Below are 22910 nucleotides of genomic sequence, written 5' to 3'. Positions count from 1 at the left end.
GTCGTATTCTTCCTTTTCAACACGGATATTAGTAATATTAGTGTCCTTTTTTATCCTCGTATACACCGCCACACGTTTCTTTTTTCTAAATCCTATACAAACACCATATATTAGTTTTCCACGGAAATACTTTCCCCGGGCACAGTGCATGAGACAATAACTCAGGTATACTGATGAAGAGGATGTGTTTCTCTCTGGTTCCGTTGTATATTGTTATGCTAAGCCATCCAGTGCCGGGTTTTCATGTTATCTTTTGTTGCCGCGTATGTGCCACTTCCTACTTGATACCGGAACAAAATCTTAATATGACTCTCGCAAGACAATGGCCTTTAGAATTCTTTAACCCATCGTAGATGAAAGGAGAACCCTTGTTTGTTGTAGACTCATTCCATTGCATTCATCAGAGTTCACAAGTGCAGACCCAACACCGCTACAAGGAAGAAGTTTATGACAATAACCGGCGGTTAGGCCTTGGTAAATTGTCTTGGTGTGACGAGGTATAAAATGTTCATCCCTTTGTTATGGATCGCTGGTATATCGAGGGAGTATGATACCGCTACCGCGACCATATATAAACCGTTGGTAGCACATCAATCTTGACGATGCAACCAATCATCGATGTGCAGAGGTTACACACAGCGGCGTGAGTGCGATGTATATGCGTAGCTCACATCTTGGATTGAGTTGGGATTGGGATCGGCATACACGAAGACCTTAGAGCTATTGCTATAATCAGGAATTTAGCCGTGCATGTTCCCCGGTATTATTGCGGTCGCCGACAGAAAGTCGAAATGAATTGGAAAAAGGTATTTTAGTCGTACGCTGAGTGTCGCGAGATATATATGTGTGCATGGCTAGGGTTGCATTTAAAACAAACGGTATTTTAAAACACTTTGCTTAAAATATGTTTTAAACAGTGCTTTAAACAAAGGTCTTTTAAATTTTTTTCAAGTTGTAAAATTATGCCATAATTGTGTAAATGCTTTCCAAAAAACATGTTGTATAAGCCTACGGACTATTGCCACCCTATAAAGCCGACGTATACGATATGTGAATGGTTGGAAACCTCAAAATAGTCGGTTCAACAGCTATAGCACGTAGATATTTCGCCAAGGGAGCAATATTTACCCTGTATTTTCAATTGTCAATGTCAATCTAATGTGACGTTACAATTGAATATTCGTGACGCCATGGGTTAAAAAAAAACAATAAAAAGCATGTTTTAAACAAGGGCCTTGTTTTAAACAAGTTTGTTTTTAATTGATTTCTGTTTTAAATGCAACCCTACCTGTAGCTATCAGATATTGTCAAAGTATACTACGCATTGCTACTCAAAATAGAGTAGAGGTGATGCCCGAAATTTCTACTCCATCACAAGTAGACGTAACTATTTATAAGATTACTATAAGATTACTTAAAGCTATTGCATATCGAATTTGAAAATGAAGGATTGAAGAGAACTCAGGAAAATAGTTTTAAAAGTAGATCTGGTCCAAGCGTCGTATACATTTAGTGATCAATCGGAGACGGGCTGCAAATTGCAAGAAGCATCTTCTCGGTTAGAGCAGAATAAAGAATGGGACTGTAAACATGGGTGCAATTCACGACAATATAGCGTGATACAGTGGTTATTCGGCCAGTTGGTATGAAAGTTTCATTGATATAGGTGTTCAATACCAGTTCAAAGACTAATTTCTACTCTTACAAAATCAAAAGTGAAACATGAAATAATAGTAAATGGAAAAAAAACTACTGGAGTACTGCGGAATAGTGGGAATACTTCCGTTACTCATCCCCTTTGCTGGCAATAGCCTCTCGTCTGCCTGGCAGCCTTTATAGTCAAAATCCCCCTCGTAATTTTTCCACATGCAGTCTGCCTATAATGAATATAATGAAGGTAATCTACGCTACGAATGCGTTTATTTACATCGTGATCCCTCTCCATATATCCCCCAGGAAACTCTGGAAGTGCAGTAGTAAAGGTTATTGACATGTTCGCACAGTTGGGCTGTATAAGACATGCAAAAAGTGGAATATCAGTGCCGAGCGATTTACCACCTTTCTGCATTCCCAACCAAGTCATCAGGTTAAGCAATTTCTCGGCAGCCTTTAGTGACAAAACATTAGCGTGGCTGTAAAATATCCATGTAATCAAATGGCCATGACCGATAAACAGTCATTACAACACATAGTGCAGTCGAAAGATAGCTGCGAAATGTCAAGGTCTGCATTGTGTCACGACTGATCGATTACATGGTATGAGATATGAAATAGCCGGTTCAAGACGGATCCGATTTTCAAACAATGGTACAATGTCTATTGCTTTACCTATTACCGATGTTACGTACGCTGATGTGTCTGTGAATATTGAAATCTTCTGCGAAACGCATTCGAGGATATAAATTAACATATTGACTCTGTCTTACATACTCCAGTTTACCTTGACGCATGAAATTCGTGTGTGATAATAGCGCACAGTCTTCCGTGAGCTTGTTAAGTTTTGGACCAATTTAACTCCCGAATAGTAGGATTAACGCGCATTTGCAGGTATGTTAACCTCCACAACAATTTCTGTTCATAATATATATTGTGTCCACCTGAATCTCACTTTGTCGGCAAAACTGCAATCTACGTTTAATCGCACGTGTGCAGGACACGACTTATTAATTTTGCCAAGTATTTCTATAACACGAGTCTCACTTGTAACGAAGTTTCTTATAATTTATGATGGAGATTCACACTGCTTAGTCAGTGGTTGCACACTCGGCGTATACTTTGTATACAATTTCGCGTAAATTATTCTCGTCTATATGCCGTTCGATCCAGCGTATATGCGCACGATATCATGCAGGCTGGATATGAATTGCTATGAGTGACATCTAATCAGAGTTATAAATGTGCACTTGTGCAGTCATGTGCGCACATTGGATTTCTTTCCAGAGTTCTATGGCACAAACAGGGAATCGTGATATCGGCGATCGACATCAATCGTATTTCAGGCGCATTTTGGAATCCTGTAATTAAGACGCGTTCGATAACAATACCATTCAAAATCGCATTTTGAATGGAATTACACGCGATCAATAATATTATAGCATTTCAAACACCATTTCCATTTTCAATACTAATTATTTATCGCGGCCATACGGATTGTATTCATGTATTCAATACATCTCGGGACGTTGGTGATATACGATGTCTAGCGCAGTTCTTACGCGCCCGACGAAGGCTGATGTATTCCCCACCCGGTTTAAGTTACGCTACTGAGATTCCGTAGTGCGTTGAACATGGATAAATCACACGGTAACATAACGTAGTTAACTTCACGAACACCGTGTATGAAGTGCAGCTTTCCATTATGACATAAACGCGCTGGAGTATGGCTGCATTCACGCTATTGGTGTATCATTAACAATTTCCTTATAAATCCTCTCAATGAACTGCGCGAGGGCTGGTTTGTAATTTCAACCCAATTCCGAGCGTAGGAACATTTCCTATTATTATTCATAATACGCGCGGCCATGGATATTTCGGTGCAAGGATTAGACTACAGAACGGTTGGTATAGATTTTCTATGAAGACGCCTTTTCAGTTCAAAGCCCCGATACAGTTACAGTCGAAATTTACCAACTCCATGGATAGCAACAGACGATTCGTAACAATGCACAGGCGCGCGGAGCGAAAATTCCGAAAATATCAGGCGACCGATCCCAATGACAGAAAATAGATTGAAGGCCTTTGTGAAGACAGTGCAGCAATGGGCTGTATGCGGACAATTGGGAGAAGGAAGCTCAGTTTCCCAACATAAATGATATATTTCAAATCGGCGTTCGTAAAATCTCTCTTCGCAGTCGCGTATCACATCCTAGTTTCCGATGTCGAGCGTGATAGATTGTGTCGATTTGATCACGACAGTATTTGGAATGGTAATCATAATGCCTTGTTACAATCGCAGTATCAGGGAAATAGGTTCTTACTATAAACGCGGGAATTCCGGTAGTGATTGTCGTGCAGAAACAATCTTTATCATACTCATACAGTTGTACCTAAGCCAACGCGGAATCTACATTTCCCGCAGCGGCCATTTTGCCAGACGCTTCGCCGCCGGGATTCGATCGAAATGACTGATCACGGTGTACGGCTGCGCTTATAACCTACAGGCTACAGTCAAACGTAAACCAACGAGACTCAGGCCTTCGAAAGACCAACTATACGGAGCCTTACATATACTCTTGAATAACTATGAAAAAGCGACGGCCGACTGAGTTCCGGAAGACCGCTTCCGCGGTAAATTTGGCATTCCTACGGTACATGAAACAAAACATAGGCATAGTTTTGCAGCATGCAGTCGCAATGCAAGGAATACCGCTAGTGGCGCTTTGAGGGTTTTTCGAGATTTCTAACCTGTACAGGGCGGGGTTTAGAACAATCAACTGCATGCCTGCGAAGAGTCATTGATAGACAAATACAGAGTCCAAACACAGTCGTAGCGTATAGCTAGTAGCAGGATTCGTACGCGCACGGCACCAAAGTTTAGCAGGTCACCTGCACGGTTAAATCCGGGGCATGATACTTAGCGTCATAATCGCACGGCATTAATTCCTTTCAAAATTGTTCTTCTTGTTACTGTGTACAAGTAGGTAACAGTACGTTTAGACATTAACCACCATCGAGCGCGCGAAGGATGTAATTAGAAAACGGCGAAAGTCAGTCTTAGGATAAAATTTTCGGATTATCTAAAATGAAGCAATTTTCTCCACAGGTGTGAGTTCACCGCAACTATTCGTCAAACATCCAACAGTTGTGAAATAGTCAAAATGGAATGCAGCCGGGCATTCTAGAATTTCCACATAACTAATTGCGCGACGGGTGTAATTATGATCGGTTCCCTGATAGGCGTATGCATTCAATGGACGGCGCATCCTTGCCAGTATTTCACGCATAAATATTTGCAATTCCGGATTGTCATACGATTGCAGCAATTCATTCGGTATTTAGCAAGCTTGGCGGTCGTGAAACAGATTAGGTTTTCAAGCGATCATCGGCGGTTTGTCATCGACGATGGTGTGACCGGGTTTTAATTTTACGTTCTTCTTTAGCGTTGCCTAGATTTACTGCGGTCTACGGAATTAGGTGATTTATTTCCTCCATGGTGATATGCCTTCAGTGGTCATGAGCGTCACGCCAGCTTTATTGCCAAACCCGGTGTCTCAGTCTTCATTGAGCGGCGTGCAGCGGGAGCGTTCGCCCGAATTAGACGGCGACCGGTCGGCGCATTTAAATCCAGACTCCCCTGACTCGGCGGAAGAGAGCATGATGGCGACAAGTTCACAGAATGAAGGTATACTTACCAATCGTATTATTATTGATAATTTATGAGTCCCACCATATTCTAACACACGCAGATATATCTTCTATGTAAAATTAAAATGATCAGTAACTGCATAGTGCATATACACGATCGCAGACGATATACAATTCTATCCAGACCTACCAAAAATATTAGCGTATGACCATGGTAGTACAAGAGTGCTTTGAAATGAGAGGCCGATATTTGCAACGCAAATTTCTGTCCGCAGAGGCAGGGAGTGTCTATGGCTATGAATGCATGAATATAATTCACGATGGTTCATCGATACTGTGACAAACTGATGCACTATGGCTTGAATGTCTTTATGGTGCACTTGCAGCTGACTTGCGATGTAAATTGAGCTAATTTATGTTTTACTCAAATCCGCCAGTATTACATACTGTTGTTGTTCAAAACGAGAAAGTACCAGAACGAGAATCAACCATCACATAAGACTTAAAAGGTGATGCCAAATATACATTATAATAACATGTTTGCGACACTTGATTTCTTGAGTGAGAATCTGGATGGAAAACCAGATATCCAGAATGTCCCTGCTTTACTCTCAGCCAAGTGTATGAAGCATGCAAACGCTACATTCGCATTGACAGTTCACGGAACATCGCAACCGCATAAAAAGAAGTAAACATTTTTGGCCCAGCCATTCATTTGGTCCAAGTACATTATATTTCGGTTTACCTAATTCGAAACTAATTTGTCCGTGGTGTTTTGCAAGCCGGAAATCGTGGTTTTGTTGACTGGACCATCGTATGGATACTTCAGTATGAGGTAATGATGTCAGATTCTTGCCAAAATGTTTTATTGAGATGTTTCCAAAGGGGTCAAAATAGACAGCATTGCCGCTCAAGTAGAATTAGCGCCGTAAACTTCTACTCAATTACAAGTAGAAGCAGTCAAGACATGCCAAAACTATTTCAAGTAGAAGTAAAAAGTGCAAGATCTGAAAGTACTAGAGTAAATTGTTTTAAAAAGTTGCGTCATCACTTACTTTTATAAATAAATCAGAGATGGGCTATACTTTCGGATTGCAAGATGCATCTCCACGACAAACGTAAATTGATGATTGACACTTCGAATTGGTGAAATTTTCTAAAGTATATTCACTACTGCACTGAAGTAATTTCGCTTTGTTGCTATAAGAGTTTCTCTGGATAAAGTTATGGAAACCTATCCAAAAGCATTACTTTCTGCTTCACAAATTTAACGTATAGACTTCCAGCAAAAACTATCAACTAGAATTGGGAATAGTCTATATATAGCCAACTGAGTAACTATAGTGAAAGTAATACAACAACATTCTTGAGTAATCCCAAAAACTAAAATTACTTCGGTAGTGATTACCTCTGGTTGTATCACATATTTTCGATGTGACCCAATGTTAATGGCGTCACTGAATTTGGAATCCGTAATTAGTTAGGCAAACTACTATAGCCGAGAATGGTACAGGGCCGTAGACTAACCAACGCCGTCTATAGATTAAAAATCGTCTGTGACGGATAAATCTGATATAACAACTTGTCATTGCAGTCGGAAATTAGTCTGTTGTGATCACTTTTTCCAGATTCTTCCAAAGCCCGCATGCTCGACAACATTGATAACATCGACGTTAAAGTCTCATCTTATCAAAACCAGCAAGAAGATCAATGCTCGCCTATTATGTCTCCGGTCAAATCCGAGTCCGCATCGAGTCCTTCGTTCGCTTCGGCAGGTGAGCCAGTGTGCTAACAGCCACGCGGGCGCAGCCTGTAACAACGGTCGTGTCTCAGATTCAGGGATATCAACTTCGCCTTTGCTTGGCGCTCGCGATGAACTCAGGGAAAATAAAAGTGATTCCATGTCGACTAGGCCGGTTTCGCGAGAGGGTAGCGAAGCCCCAAGTAATCACCCAGGTATACCCGAAACCAGAAGTCGATTTCCAAAAATACTAGCGTCATCTCGTTTTGAACGTTTGCATTTCGTCAGTGACGCATGCGAGCTAGCCGTTTAGAAACAGTACCGAAACCCCACGTACTTCACTTAACATATCCAACTCACCGAGTCGGATTATTGAAGTTATCAACGCGCATGATTCAATTCCCTGCTAGCAAAGTTATTGCTAACGTCAGCAGTGTAATATTTGGCAATGAACTGATGTCTTTCTCGCTTACGACATAGTATAACCACTAACCAGCCTTATTTTTCTTGTGGTAAACGTCTTAACGTAAAAGCAACACAGAAGCGGTGCAGTTAAGAAACCCTTTGCATCGCTTGTTGTATAGGGAGTAATATAATTACAGTCAAATTCAGGCAGTAAATATTTGCTGATGACTATACCCATTGTGACTGCAGAGCGGTTGTGATGTCATCATGTAACTTCGATGTCATTACGATAATCTTGATCATAGTACTACTACTCCGGTGCTAAGCCCATATCAGTACTCTAATGTGTGTATGAGATTGAAGCGAATATGTGTTTTGTATATCCCATGCGGTCCTATTGACAGTGAAAATACACTCTTTATCCGTTATTGTGACGTCGCACGTGTGAACGTGACGTCAGGAAATGATTGATTCGCATAATATCGCTGAGAGAATATTCTGAGAAATTTCCGTTGCTGTTCCCGAAATTCCTCAAATATCAACGGCACGCATGACTGAATTACTTCGCAACATCGCATGCCTTTTGTATACAGCCGATTTGCCCTTTGAGCTCCATATTTCCGGACGAATAAAGATAAACAATTTCCACCTCCTTCGAAGTGTAACAAATTAGGAGTGGCGGAATCACTGAAGCTATAATGCAGAATTGAGCATGTGTATATCGAGATGGCTTTAGCACCACTGCCTCAAATCCTACCCTAACTGTGTATAATGTTGCTGCTGAGTCAGTAAATAGCAATTGCACAATACACAATTTCCAATAGGACTCAGTAAGAAGCTAACGTCGCGATTTTACCTTATCAGAAATTGACCTCCGTAATTTATGTAGGTTACACCCCGCCGAAAATTAGTAGAGATTTGTTTGCAAATCGTCTACCTTGAACCCAGAGGATTTAATGTATAGGCTGCATCAATTTACTGTTATAACTAGCTTCCTATCTCCCCGGCAACATGAACTAATGGATTTACGAATTAGTCAGTTCTTCCGTTAGATATCGAGCGCCTTTGAGCTTCGCTGAACATTCTAAATACATTGGTGTGAAATAGGTGTATGTAGTAGCATGACTGACGGTCTGCCATGCACCTGCGATGTCGTTACCCCCTAGTGGCGCCATAGAGCTACCACTACAGTGTACTTACCAGATTTCCGCTTTATCATAGGATGCGGATCAAGCCATCGACACTTTATGGTACCAAATCTTGCTTTCAAACTTATTCCAATGAGCGTAAGCGAGGTAAATACACCAATACTTGCGGAGATATACCCCAGGCGTGTATAGTATGTTCTGTTTGAGCGTACCATCTATGCTGCGCTTTCTTGGGGTGTTACACGAAAACCGAAGCCACTTTATCCGTATCCAAAGGTGGTCAAAGTAATCATATAGCTGGTACACGAGGATAAGTATTAATTAATCACCTCTAGATATGTAACAGTTGGTAACATAACGTAAGAATTGGTGTATTTGACTCGTTTTCACTCTCGGGAATGGGCGTGAAAGCACCATTATGCATCTGAATATGGCGTTTACCTGATTCTAACCCTACGCGTTGGCGGAAACCGTTGAATTACAAGATAATATTTTACATTACACTTTGAATTCAGGAGCAAATCATTACCCTCACTCCGACGACTGCGCCGACGGCGACGATAGAAACTGCAACATCGCCGGGAGAAATCTGAACCTGATCACTTGCCAGGACTGTGGGCTGATTTGCGCGGGACAGAGCCACTATCAAGTACATATCCGTTCGCATACCGGTACTTTATTGCTTTCGGAAGCGCAGCGCGCGACGGAATTTGACCTCTTTATTTTGATGTATAGGCGAGAGACCTTTCAAGTGCACGATTTGCGGCGTTGCATTCACGCAGAAGGGCAACTTGCGACGCCATTACAAGATCCACTCCGACGAGAAGCCTTTTCAGTGCCCAATCTGCTCCTACCGGTGTAGACGCCGCGACGCGCTTAACGGCCACATGCGCATCCATTCCGGTAACACTCGATTTTGCAATTCCGCTGGGATTTTTCGATTCTTAATAGCGTATTTTTCGTGACAGACGTGCGTCCTTACCGGTGCGTGTATTGCGCAAGGAGTTACAAGTCGCGACAGTCTCTGAAAGAGCACGAGTTCCAATGTCCGTACAAGAAGGATCCGGTGCTGCCTGGTAAAAGACGCGTCTGAGGCGTGTCTAGCTATATTCAATACACTGTACAGTACAGCAGAGGTCTCAAACTCAAATGAGTTCGCAGGCCAATTTCCTTGATTTTGATGGCGCCGCGGGCCGCAGCACCAATAATAGCGGTATTCAATGTATTGGCGAATGGGCGCTTCTTAACGGGACGTTGAGGACTGACATTTCATACACATCGTGAAAATTTGATTTACTATTCACGCCCAGCACGAAAAATTACATTTTTAAATATTTCAGTAAAATTGTTGTTGTTATACATTACATTGTGTGTAAAAATAATTAGTTATAGACACCGTGTGATCGTATAAATCCATGACGACATCGTAAAAGCTGTCGCGTTATAATTTTGCAGCTAGCGGACATTTGACGTGCCACAATATTAGGTAGAATTGTAGGCCTCGGTATAATATTTTATAATTGAACATTTGAACAAGGATTGATCTGATATCAGAACATAGAAGCAGCATAGCCGAATCTGGGTTTCCGGCATACTCCCGATATCTAGACTGGTTGTATACCAATTCCTGATTTGATTGTAACGTTTGACCCGACTCAACTTGAGTCACTTTTTATTTTATCACTAATTCAGTCCGAGTTCAAATTGGCTCGAAAAGGTTATGCTCAAGTCCAAATATCTAATTTCAGTCCCAAATCATCAGCAGGTCAAGTTTTACCATCATAAACAGGTAATGTGACGTAATAGCTGATCTTCCACTGCAGGCTAACTTTTGAGAGGGAGGCGATAGTGACGTTTAATGAGTAGTTTTCGGTTTTTGGAAAGGTTTTAGAGCGAATTTGAAGTTCTCAAATCGAAGAAAAGATATATACGGTTAAATATTGTCGAGTACTTCAAAATCCAAAATGCCGACGCGGGCCGCACAAAATGAACTCGCGGGCCTCGTGTTTGAGACCTCTGCTGTACAGTGTGAATAGATACATGGGTGGAAAACAGGTGTATTTAGCAAAATTACACCATAAATTATAGAGTGCCAATCAGGACATCTAAACATTGCTTCCACGCACTCGTCCCAATGAAGGAAAACGAGTCAAATATAGCCTACACCAATCTTTATGAAGAGATATCTCGCAGGGTGAAGTATGTGCCATGTTTTTGTGATTACTCTGGGTGGTACACACGAAAGCAGAACTCACTCCATCATGCGGGGATAAATCGACGTAATAATTTACATATTTGAATCGTTTTCATCCATTGGATTTAGTGCGAAAGAAAATAAATCGTACCAGAAAGTGTCGACGGCTTAGCACCGTATACAGGATGTAGTGGAAATAGTGAACATAACTATTTTCCACTCGTGTATTTACAGTGTATGTCTTCTACTATCGGATTTTTGAGCCGATACCGATGACTATATCACCTTCGCCAATAACCCCGATATATTCAATACTCAAAAGATATGGCATGTATGGCGAACCCTTATCGCTCGGGCTCTATTTTGAACGACTTTATTTCTGCTTGAGTAACAGCTGTGACACATAGATATCTCTATTTCAGCAGCAGATGATTCGCCGGGCGGCAACACCGCCTCCGAGACGCAAAGGAGCCTTTCCGAACCAGGCGGACATTCCCCGGGATACCGCAACGACGACAACATCGAAGACACGCCGCACAGCGCGACCAGCACGCAAGGACTGTTGCCGATGGACCCTTCCAAATACAACTACTTACGATCCGTGGCCGGAAACTTCAAAAGCTCTTCCACTATGGCGAGCATTTTCGCTCAAGCGCTCACCGCAAACGCCATGACCCCGAGCGGAAAACGGAAGTCCGCCAACCCGCAGAAGATCCCGCGGTATAAAGACTTCCCCGCGAATCACCCCTTGATGCAACTGCAATCTCCGATGCTACACCAGAACCCGTTTGCCCTTCGCGAAAATGACAGGCCCGGTTCGTCGTCCTCGTCGCCCATGTCGATACCGACAATTCCTTTGCCGTTCATTCCCACGAACATGCTCTCCAGCGTGCTGCAACAACATCATCTCAGGCAGGCGGCGGTGAACGCTACATTTCAGGTGAGCGTGGTAATTATTTCTTTAAGTCCGCCACGCTTTCAGCGCTTTCAGAATATCCCGTGGAGAGTTGAGGAACAATATGAGAACGTAAGTCTTATGATGAGGTCGCCAAGTAGAAGTTGAAGGGACGCCGTGAATTCCTTTTTAATTACAAGTAGAAATAGCGATTTTTGAGATAGATAGATATCAAAATTACTGCAAAGTTAAAGTAAAAAATCTGAAAAGTACTGGAGTAAATAGTTTGAAGAGTAGATTTGGCCGAGTCGTCGCATACTATTAGCAGGTGATCGGACGTGGTGGTTTTAGAAGTTGCAGCATTAATGCAACATGACTAATGACAGTACAAAAAGGTGGTATATATTTGAAAATATATTCAGTTACAGTTGCAGGGGCTATTTTCACGCGGTTCCTGTGACAGTTTCATTCATGAAAATGATCCAAACATATCCCCAAAACTACTGTATACTTTTCAAAATTGTAAAAGAATTCTAAACTGTCAAAAAGTGAGTTTTTCCTAAAACCTGTTCACATAGAAGTGGGAGTACATTAAAGTGGGCAAAACCTACTTGAGTACTCCAAAAAAGTAGAAGTAATTCATTACTGCCCATCTCTTGTTGCACTAATGGTGCGGCCACGCTTCCCGCGTATCCGATGGAAAATGAAAGGATAATACGAGAGCGTAATGTTATTCAGCACTGTCTAAGCAAATTAAGCTTGGAAAATTAGAATTTAGCCGCACCCAAGCGCATGCCGGCTCATGTTACGCGACTGGACTGTCCCGTGATTCAATTCAAACCAGGTGTGTCAAAATAACGTCGTACCGTACCATGAATAAGACCAGAACACAGCGACGAATCATTCTGATATATATGCTACAAGTGCATTCACCTACGTGCGGAGCCTCGGCCTGAGCTATAATGCGTCACATATTCCGCGGTAATAGCGCAACTTTGTGTTTACTGTTTACCGTATACTGCTATGGAAATGCTAAATTTTCCTAATACGTTTTGTGTTCTTTTACAGGCGAAATCTCAACAGCAAGCATTGGATTTTTCTTCCGGGCGACAAAGAGACAACAAAATGCAAGGTATGGCATCAGGAATATCTAGATATCTCTGTATGGCATTCAATGTACTTAACATGAAAATAATTTTCTATAAGGGTATTACTTCTTACAATTGCAATTGCAATGTGCAAAATCACTGACATGGCATTCTCAATATTGTGACATCATAATGATATTAATAATAATGGGTTGCTAAACGGAACCGCAAATATCACAACTAATATTATATTACATTACAGGAACATATTGACATTGACAGATTGATAATGTGCATAATGTAATGATATCGTTACCACTAGTGCCTGGTTTTAAAGATGAGTTGAACCGGCGATCTTAACGTATCACCATCTCACAATCACATTGATAAAGCGTAGTAAAATTTCATACGCTTTACTAATTGACATATTTAGTCACGCTGTTCTAAAACAGACGCTATATCGCGTTCTAAATCGTCTTTTCCTTTTCAGATGAAACAGCGGGATCAGCGGTCGAAACGCGCAACGCAGAGGACGACGATTATTGTAAGATATTACACCCCTAATTCTATGAGTAGCCAGGATAAATATTTTGCAAAGGCAGTATAGGAAATTCAGATAGTGGGAAATGCTTTTAACGATGACTAAATTTCGAAAATTTGAAATAAAAATGTCAAATTTCGCAGGACAAAGATATCTTCCGCCCCTGGCTACGCCCAAGTCCCCATTCTTAACGATAGACCTTAACAATAAAATTCGATCATACCAGACGATGAGAAGTACTTCTCCAATACTGCGAAGCTCTCGGGCAGTGCCAAAAGAAAGCGGCCGAAATACCTCAACGAACGGTATATCAATGCAGAGTATCCAATCGAGGGATCAAAGGTAAGATTCAAAACAACCTGATATTTATTGATTCAACCATCCAGTGGGGACGCCTTAGAGCTAACAGTATGCTACCCCCAGAATAAATTTACCTTTTCGCACCATTTATTTTCTATTCCTTCACTTGAAGTAGCTGCCAAATGTCTCGAAAATTGCTGTATCTACTTGTGACTGAGCATGATATCACTGCGTTACATTTATTTCTACTCAAGTATCAACATTGACTACTTTTAACTACTCCCTAATGGACACCCGCCATAATAGCGATGTACATTGTACAACCGACGCCGGAGAACCCAACAAGCCTCACACGACTGCAGATGTATATGCTGCACAGTAGCGGTAGTCAAAAATTACCTTTTTAATTCGTACTGGCTACTTGTTAAAATTGTTAGGTTACCTAAATAAAGTCTGCACATCAATTTTGGGGCAATTGCAACCAATAGAAGCATTGGTACAACAGGAAAAGTTTTGGTTTTATTTAATTTGAACAAATATAAAAATTCATCAAATTTTACTGACTATAGGCCTACCCCATGAAGTTGTTAGGTTGTCCGATAAAAACGATGCAAAACAAATTTGGCTCAATTCCAACCAGTACAAGAAAAGGTATCAGAGTAGAAAATTTTGAATGTAACAAAAATAGTATTTACGGAGGCAAATTCTTTGTTGATTTATTATAGGTCTGCCCGCCGTAAATAATGTGATTTGAAATCTCAAAGTTTGAGCATCAATAACTTCGTTTCTAGCGGTTCGAATTGAGTCAAATTCGTTGTGCGTCGTTTTCTCAGACAATCTCACAATTTCATGGGGTAGTCAGCACAATTTGAAAGAAGAAGTCATTTTTGAACACCCCTAATGCACATGCCATCGAGCTTTGGTCACCTGCAATCGTCTCTAACCCTCCTTTACACATATAAGAATGATGGGTCAGGGTTGTAACCAAGTCACAAGGCTTCGAGTCACAAGTCAATCTCACTTTTTTAGTTTTGACTCGAGTCAAGTCGAGTCATTTCAATTCACCACCGAGTCAAGTCCGAGTCCAAGTCAGCGAGCAGAGGGTCGAGTCCGAGTCATGGAATTATGACTCGAGTCCGAGTCCAAGTCATTGTGAAGAATGCTCAGTTTCCAGTTAAAGTCTTGATAAACCCACTTTTAGTAACTCTGTTTGGTGATATCGAATGTTTCGTATTTATAATATACCAATTTTCCTCACTTTTAGCAGTTTCTGGTCGCATATTCAAGTACCAGTACCAACAGACGAAATCCCAATAGTGTGTTGGCTTCGGAATTACAATGAAATGTCGCTCTTGGCCTCGAGTCAATGACTTGGTTCGAGTCATGCGCAATGACTCGAGTCCAAGTCCAGTCAATACACAGATTGACTCGAGTCGAGTCGAGTCATTTCCGTATTTTGAAAAAATGACTCGAGTCAAGTCGAGTCATCAGAAAATCGTGACTCGAGTCGGACTCGAGTCGAGTCATGACTCGAGTCATTACAACCCTGGATGGGATCATCAAATTTTCTACTGATAATTTTTGGGGTGGGCAAAAAGTGGACTTGATTGATTCGATTCTGATTCGAGTCGAGTCTATTGTATGCGAGTATAACTCATGGCGATGTCATAAGAGTATGGATGCTGTAATAAGTTCAAATATGTGACCATAAAGAAAATCATGTTACTTCTCCTCTCCACCACATTAGAGACACTTCGGTCTATTTTCGACCGCACCTGTTCATTGCGGTTTAGGACAATGCTGCGAGTTGATCACGACATCCCAACAATGACGTGCGTAGCTTTGCACGACATGTTTTGAATGCTGTGATACGATCGATCGAAGTTGCAAAGAATAAAAGTATCGAAACTATATATCTCGTTGATAATGAACTCTTAGTGAAAAGGGGTGGATAATTTTAGTACCAAAACTATTATCCTTCTCTGGTCGAATCATGACAACTGCTACTGGGGTTGTGGCTGTGTCCGAGCCAGACTTGGACAACTAGATAATTACAGTTATCGAATTAGACTAATTAGTGCGAAATACCGGTAATTTAATTCTAATCTAATTTGCGCAGTGTTCATATGATCTAATTTTATTTCTTTTTTAAATATCTGGTTTCCTAAAAATCCTACAGGATAACTGTTTAGTACGAAACGAGCCTAGCTTGGTGTGCGTATGTTTGCCATTCTCTTGCTTACGAGATTGGACTCTGACAGGACTTTATTGCATTTCTTTTTAAGTATAGTATAGTTCAATTTCTGGGTTTTTGTGGATTCGGTGATTCTAATACTAATGTAATCTTAAAAAATGTGTAGCTATAACTTGGAAAAGATGAAAATTTTCCAGTTTTCAAACTATGCGAAGTCATTTGGGGGACATATCGTGAACTCGCCTTAATCCATTTCAGAGATCCCGTGTATCGTCGCCGGACAAGGAAAGATCGCACGATTACCAAACCGACAAGGCCGCGGAAGACGGAGAAAGGAGACACAGAGAATCTCCCACCGACACCGCAGCCAACAGGCAAGCTTCTTCGCACTCCGCCGAAGTGCTGCGCGTATTCAGAGTCGGCACGCAAGGCACTTTGAAAGCCTCGCCCGACACGGACGAGATAAAGTCCTATTTCTGCAAGCATTGCCGGTGCTTGTTTCTAGACGAGGTTATGTACGCGATCCACGCAGGCTGCCACGGCTTCCAAGACCCGTTCGAGTGTAACATATGCGGCTTCCGAGCCTGCGACAGATTCCAGTTTCAGTCTCACATGACGAGGTGCGAACACTCGGGCAGCGCGGCATCCTCGTCCAAATCGCCGCGCTGGCAGTTTCAAATGCAGCCATCCGCTGATGAAAATAACAACTCGCCGAGAGATACGGCGCTTAAGCGTACCGCTATGGATTTGGAGCAGCCGAGATCAGCAAACTGGTCTAAAAGCTACCACTCAGATCGCTACGATAACGGCAGTGATTGATAACTATGTTTTATGATAATCTCGAAAGTCGTAAACACGAAAATTCGGCAAAGTAGTCGCCGGCCACCTCATTATATTTATTTATGACATCCCACGTAATCCGTCAGGGCAATGCGGTACATCCGAATAGGAGCTATTTCTATACAGGCATTTGTATTCGACGCCTATATATGATTGTTACGTAAACAGGGTTCTTTATACGATACTTATTGCGCGCTATTGTTCCGTTCCACCATCCGTGGAATGATACCACTAAAGGTGTAAATTATAGAATAAAATCGCTTGTAAGCAAAACTAGTGGGTGTGATTCGCTAGCGATTTGGTTACATGTCGCGGCGGTCGTGTTTTTATGTAAATTTTTCGATGACATTCCTGCCTATGTTAGTAATGATTAATCTTACTATGCATTGTTTTGCATGTGCACTCAAAGATCAGGACCGGCAATGTTTGTGCTTCTTATACTGTCCGTAGTGCCTCTATTAATACGAGTAACGATAGCCGAATACGTTTTGGAGGTCTTCGATTGTTCCTATATAGCTTAACTTTGTTATTTAGTGATATCGCTATATTATACTTTTTCCGAAACTGGAAAACCAAAGATTGTGCAATAAATTATAACCAAGCATCCTCCCAATGCGCGTTCGAAATATCACTCGAGGAATTCAAGGCGCGGAAGAAACGAGTACTTGGTAAGATTACCATACGTCCTCCCTATTCAGGAAATTGAAAATGTCCTCCGAGGATACCTGTTCTTCTTTTTAACAATTCGTCCTCTACAGCTAGGCTAATGGACAGGGTCAACTGAAAATCGACATAAATGATGCGAAATAGGTAATGCGGACGTTCGAGCGGGTCATTCGGAAGTCGAATCATTAGTGATGATGACATTTCTTTAGTCAACCCCACAGAAGTGTCGTAGAAAAAGTGTAATGCGGGATTCGCGTCGAAATATTTTTTTAGTCAACACAACAAGATTTCCAGTAATTATTTCAAAATCAGCTGTTTTCAATTTCGGTAAACTAACCTATTTTCCGGATTTTAAAATATGGTAACCCTAGTATGCAAATGCTGAAGCATATACAATGCAATTTCTGCATAAATGGATATGCCAGATCCTACTCGTAACCCGGAACTGCAAATCTATCATCCTTCAACAGGATGGTACAGGTTTTGCCATTGGTCTGCCGGACCGTATGGCGTATGCAACGGCTCTCATATTCTATTTGCGGAGCATGGGACCAAGGGCGTGTAACTAATAACCATTGGCCATTTCCGGACAAAAAGAAAGTTTGTATCATAATATACTTCGCTGCACAAGACATCGGTAGTGGCAAGACCTATATATATTATACGCCTCTGAGCCATAAAAAAGACTGTTTCGCATCATATTATACGGGGTGAGTAACATCGAGGTTAGGACGAATCTGAAAGTTCAAATATATCACCGCAAGTATAATATTACCAGTCGCACTTCATCAGAAATAGTTTAGTATTTGTTAACGGGCTATCCCTAGCACATAACGCATTGTGGCAACGCCACTGCATATGGGTGAACGTCACTTACGAGAAATGTCGGTTAATTATGAACATCCCTAATAGCATTGTGCTGTGCTACGTGTTTGGCATCCTGCCATGCGGTCAACAAATATTCCAAGGCTACCACGATGGGAATAAAGTATTGAAACGAAAGTTCTCGTTGATACGATAGGTTTAGTATGAATTCTGTGTTCGAAAACATTGACTCTCACCACCGTGTCGGATCATTAAAATTAGTACACGATTCGGATTTGAGTAGGCTTATATATTCTTGAATTCCAGTGCTTAGATCATGGTGACCAGTCCAAATCAATACGCAGTATTAAAAATTATATATTTTTTTGCGTTGGGAACATGCAGCTCGATCAACTTTATATAATAGTCGCGAACTACGCGGTAAAATCAATACAAGATGTATCTTTCCGCAACAATTAACACCGCCATCAATCACCTGTCGTCTGCGCCCTTATCAGCTTGGCGTAATTTATCGCCGACCTTTTCTTGGCGATAATCGACTGCCAATCGTCTCAGCGACGACTGCGTTACACCACGTTGTTTTCTACGAATTTACGGCAGGCGCCAGCAATTTATGGGCTGTCATCGCGATCGGATTTTATCGCGAAACCACAAAAACACACCGCCCTATCAAGTATGAGGACCATTACTGTGGAACAGCCAAGCATGTCCATTGTTCATTGACAACTATACCAAGTTTAAATACAAGCAGTTTCGACTGAATAGTCAACTAGTCGACGTCGCTACCGATACATGCTATACTTCAGTGGTTATCAACCTTTATGTTTTCACAAACCCCTTTTGTCAGTCAGGGACCCCCGCGGACCCCTTTAGGTTTTCGTTAAAATATAGCTCAATTATCGTGCAACCGTAATATGACTTGTGCAAAACTTAACTGTAGGATAATGATAAGCAGCAACAAAATGACTTATCTTATAAAAATATCGCTTTCAAAACTACATTCATTGCAGTAAAAAATTGACTAACTCGGAGACTGTTCGTGTACCCCTTACCAAGAGTTAAGCGTTCATTTTTATTATTGAATTGTAGTGTCATAGGCAGTGGTGGCTTCTGGGGTGGGTGAAGTGGGAGGTCGCCCGCCCCCCCGGTTTCGAAGGGCCCCCCTTCTGAGTTTACGTGCTTTTTTCAAACGTTATCATTTGACGAATAATCGCGATAATCCGTGTACCCATCAAGAAGATGATACCGCGCGGATGGATTAATCATAAACTCTCTGCATTCGTTAGAAAAGTCCCATATTACTTGTTTTACTGCAAATGACAGATTTTACTACCAAGAAATGTTAATTCCTGCAGTTTTTAGGCGAGTTGGTTTGTAACCACACTCTTGACCTAATTTGTTTGCAAAATCGCAGACCTAGTGATGTTTGTCCGGGGGGTCCGGGGGGCGCACCCCCCATAAGCTGCGATTACGTACACATTGCCCCCCCCAGAGTTTTCGCCCAGGGCCCCCAATCATAAAGCTATCACTGACCAGCCAACCACCGACAAGCCTCGACCACCCGCCCCACCAGGTCGAAGGCCCTACTCTTTGGTCAATCATCAAATCTCTGCATTAGTTAGAAAAGTCCCATATCCCGGTAATCATCAAGTCTCTGCATGCTGCAGAGGTACTTTATTTTGATGTAGCCTATTCTATCCTTGCAACCGTGTAATAATAGATATATGACCTAATCCAGTGCCTGGCGCAAACCTTGACGTGGTGTGCTGGCTCATTACTAATATCAGCCGATGGCTTTCCAGATTAGTGTGGGTCTATTTGGCCTGCGGCAGTTGTATCACTATTCCATTATTTAACGCTACATGCCATACATCTTTAACATGAAGGAATGAGCCATACTTTAAGCGTTTTTTATGGTGCACTAATATTAAGTCGTGAACTTAAGATGCAAATGGGGGGTCTGGGGGCAGAGTCCCCCAGAAGCTGCAATTACATACTTATAAGGGCCCCCGGAAATCTCGCCCAGCCCCCCCCCAATCGTAGGGCCACCACTAGTCATAGGGGGAGATGTGGTACCGATGCATAACTGGGACCGAAAATACTTTAAAAATTATCTATGATAATTCTATGATTACACTACGTGAACTTGTCTGCAATTGCATGCTGGCAAAATCTTTGCTCACATACAAAAAATTTCGACGCGCGCGAGCTATGGGGTCTCTGACAGATGTTTTCTGTTTTGGGGGGTGTAAACTAAATTTCGATCGACGCATACATTTTTCTTTGTAACCTTCAACACGAACAAACCAGCAATCATTTTTAATGTGAAGTGTAGAGCTTGTATCAGGCTATATAATGGCACCTATTATTTTTTAATACCTTCCTTGAGTGTAATTTTTTCGATTCATGTATAAAATTCGTAGGGTCGGGACCGATGATACAATATTCAAATCAAGCAAAATAATCCAGCATACTAATCATGCAGCAACTGAAACGTGCCTATGTACAGAAACTCTATATGTAATAATTGCATATTATGTTTTATCGCTATAACGAGGTATTTGGAAGTCACAATGTAGATTTTCGGGCAATATGTATGTACCCGCAAATTTATAAGTTCGAGCCTAAATCGAAACGTGATTTTATGGCAACATTTGAGTTAATATTTATTCTATTTTTTGACGGTTGCGACCAAACATTCTTCTTTGACTTGCTGTAGCTTAGATTATAATACACAGCAAGAAAAATTGGCACATCTGAGTTTTTGAGAGCATGTCTCATAGGTCCCCGGGTCATCTGCCATAGGACCCACCGGGTGGGGACCGATGATACGTTCAAGCAACAAATTTTGAACGTCTATAAATATTTTGTGAAAAGACGGATATTCATGTATATGTGCGCGATAGGTAGAGCTTGTATCAAAGTGCTGAGCCAGCAAAAGATCTGCTGTTTGCGGGTGAACATTTTGGGGTCAGCGAACATTTTCCAATTTTTGATCCATCGGTACCACATCTTCCCCTACTTTGCCAATTTGGTTTTCGTTTGAATCTGTTTCTATATGTTTATTATTGTGCCGCTAACTCTTGATAAGGGATACATGGAAAGTCTTCGAGTTAATAAATTTTTAACTGCAATTAATGTAGTTTTGAAAGCAATACTCAGGTTCAGTACCGCCATCCATATATTCAAGTATTTGAAGAAAAGGTGCAATGAATAATATCATACATTATGTAGAAATTGTCTCGATTTTTATTATTTCAAAGCGAATTTTGCAGGTGCATTTATTAAAATAAGTGGTCGTGTCTTGAAAATCCGAGCTTTTGATTTCATATGAATGAGTCCTGAAAATCCATTTATACAATGATATAGGTGGTCGCGCGAATGTAATATCAACACGTGATGCTTCCGACGACACCTTAACGCACCAAAATTGAGAAACAGATTTTCGAATGAACGTCCAGTCGTCCACGTCGTCCAGCATATATTCATTTCTATCCGGCAGCTCATCTCCATTTCTAGCGACTGCTCACTAGTTTTTGCTGAGACGTTTTTTTCACAAACCCCGACAAAACATCTTCAATTAGCAATATATGTTTGAATCATTAGGATGCTGGCAATATATCAATTATAAGGAGTTTGCACAATAGGATATTTCATCCCAGGCTGTCATTTTTGTAATGTGAGTAATAAAGTTTTACCAGTTACGAAGCGAATCTGTCTTGTGATTTACCTAATTGAAAAATACAAATTAGGCCGACTGCAGAATTCCTCCTCACCATCTCATCCACATAAAAGCCTAGAAGCGGGCCGCGCTACGAGTAGGCACCAACAGAATAAAAACGAGAACAGTGGTCTGGTGTAAATGACCATAGTAGTAGACAAACACCGTGAATACCACAAACATCAACATCGACTACAACAACAACAACAACAACAACAACAACTAAAAAATGTCATTTACCAACTCGACTCCAGGAAGAGTTGCTTGAGCGTCCCGATTTCACATTTTGCGTCATTTATGGTGTTTTTTAGTCGTGCCTGTACAATCGCTTGGCTGTGAAAGCTATAGAGGACGAATTGCCAGAAAGAAGGACATTTTCGATTTCTTGAAATAAGAGAACAGATCTTCATAAAGTAGGACGTTGGTAAATCCAAATGATACACAATTCCACGTACACACTATCTGCGCATATAATATATGCATAGCACGAGTGCATGCTTGTGAGCACGATCTGTGCATATGCCGCTGGACAAGGAATGTCCAGAAATAGCATTGTAAGGCCTACTAAGTCTTGCACCACCCCTCCATGATATCCCGAAAATGTTGAGCGCCGAGCGGAGAAGCCAAAGATAACAGTTTTACTAATCATGTCTTGGTCTGGCCCTGCCTGCGGGGAGTGAATCCATGACTTACCAGTCAAGAAGCCGGTCGTTCTGCACTATCTTGTTTTGACTATAGAATCTGGGACACACAATGAAATGTGCGTCAACAACAAACCAGTAAACCATGATTTTCACATAAACCAAGACGAGTATCACGTATATTTACTGCAAATCGATGTGTATCCTGCCTGATGTTTAAGTGGGGCGTTTGTCTTGACCTGCAGCGAAACCCTGGGGTTCGTATAACCCCGTTTGAGAACCACTGTTCTAGGCCAAGGTGGGTGTGATTGTCTGATGGTGTTTTTGTCCGTCTTTTCAGTGATGGGATTGATATTAATGAACTGAACTAAACCGCCTACCCACTACATATATCAAGAAGGCCGGAA

At 41.5% G+C, this 22910-nt stretch overlaps 1 protein-coding gene across 3 annotated transcripts; it reads left to right on the top strand.

Annotated features, from left to right (window-relative positions):
* Window positions 1-4635: 4635 nt before the first annotated feature.
* LOC145438815 (ikaros family zinc finger protein-like) lies at window positions 4636-17263 on the top strand. 3 transcript variants are annotated; one of them, XM_080316171.1, is made up of 11 exons: window positions 4636-5341; window positions 6933-7079; window positions 7138-7260; window positions 9114-9269; window positions 9334-9501; window positions 9567-9674; window positions 11218-11732; window positions 12756-12819; window positions 13266-13319; window positions 13543-13658; window positions 16069-17263. In XM_080316171.1, exons 1-11 carry the CDS (start codon window positions 5158-5160, stop codon window positions 16627-16629), a joined length of 2196 nt encoding a protein of 731 aa, XP_080172297.1. In that variant the 5' UTR covers window positions 4636-5157; the 3' UTR covers window positions 16630-17263. The 3 variants fall into 3 exon arrangements, with proteins under 3 accessions (XP_080172297.1, XP_080172296.1, XP_080172298.1); XM_080316170.1 differs by having other exon boundaries at window positions 4638-5341; window positions 11215-11732; XM_080316172.1 differs by lacking the exon at window positions 7138-7260 and having other exon boundaries at window positions 4639-5341; window positions 11215-11732.
* The last annotated feature ends 5647 nt before the right edge of the window (window positions 17264-22910 follow it).

The sequence above is a fragment of the Botryllus schlosseri genome, chromosome 5 (assembly GCF_051294905.1).
Source record: "Botryllus schlosseri isolate E-star chromosome 5, Bs_hap1, whole genome shotgun sequence".
NCBI classification, from domain to species: Eukaryota; Metazoa; Chordata; class Ascidiacea; order Stolidobranchia; family Styelidae; genus Botryllus; species Botryllus schlosseri.
This window is presented reverse-complemented; position numbering and strand designations above follow the sequence as displayed.

What these genes read in the sequence shown, in the direction of transcription:
- LOC145438815 (XM_080316170.1), top strand. Translation starts at nt 5,158, where the DNA reads ATGCCTTCAGTGGTCATGAGCGTCACGCCAGCTTTATTGCCAAACCCG. An exon ending in AGCCCCAAGTAATCACCCAG is followed by an intron (nt 7,261 to 9,113) that starts GTATACCCGAAA and finishes CTTTGAATTCAG; the next exon opens with GAGCAAATCATTACCCTCAC. An exon ending in CCACATGCGCATCCATTCCG is followed by an intron (nt 9,502 to 9,566) that starts GTAACACTCGAT and finishes TTTTCGTGACAG; the next exon opens with ACGTGCGTCCTTACCGGTGC.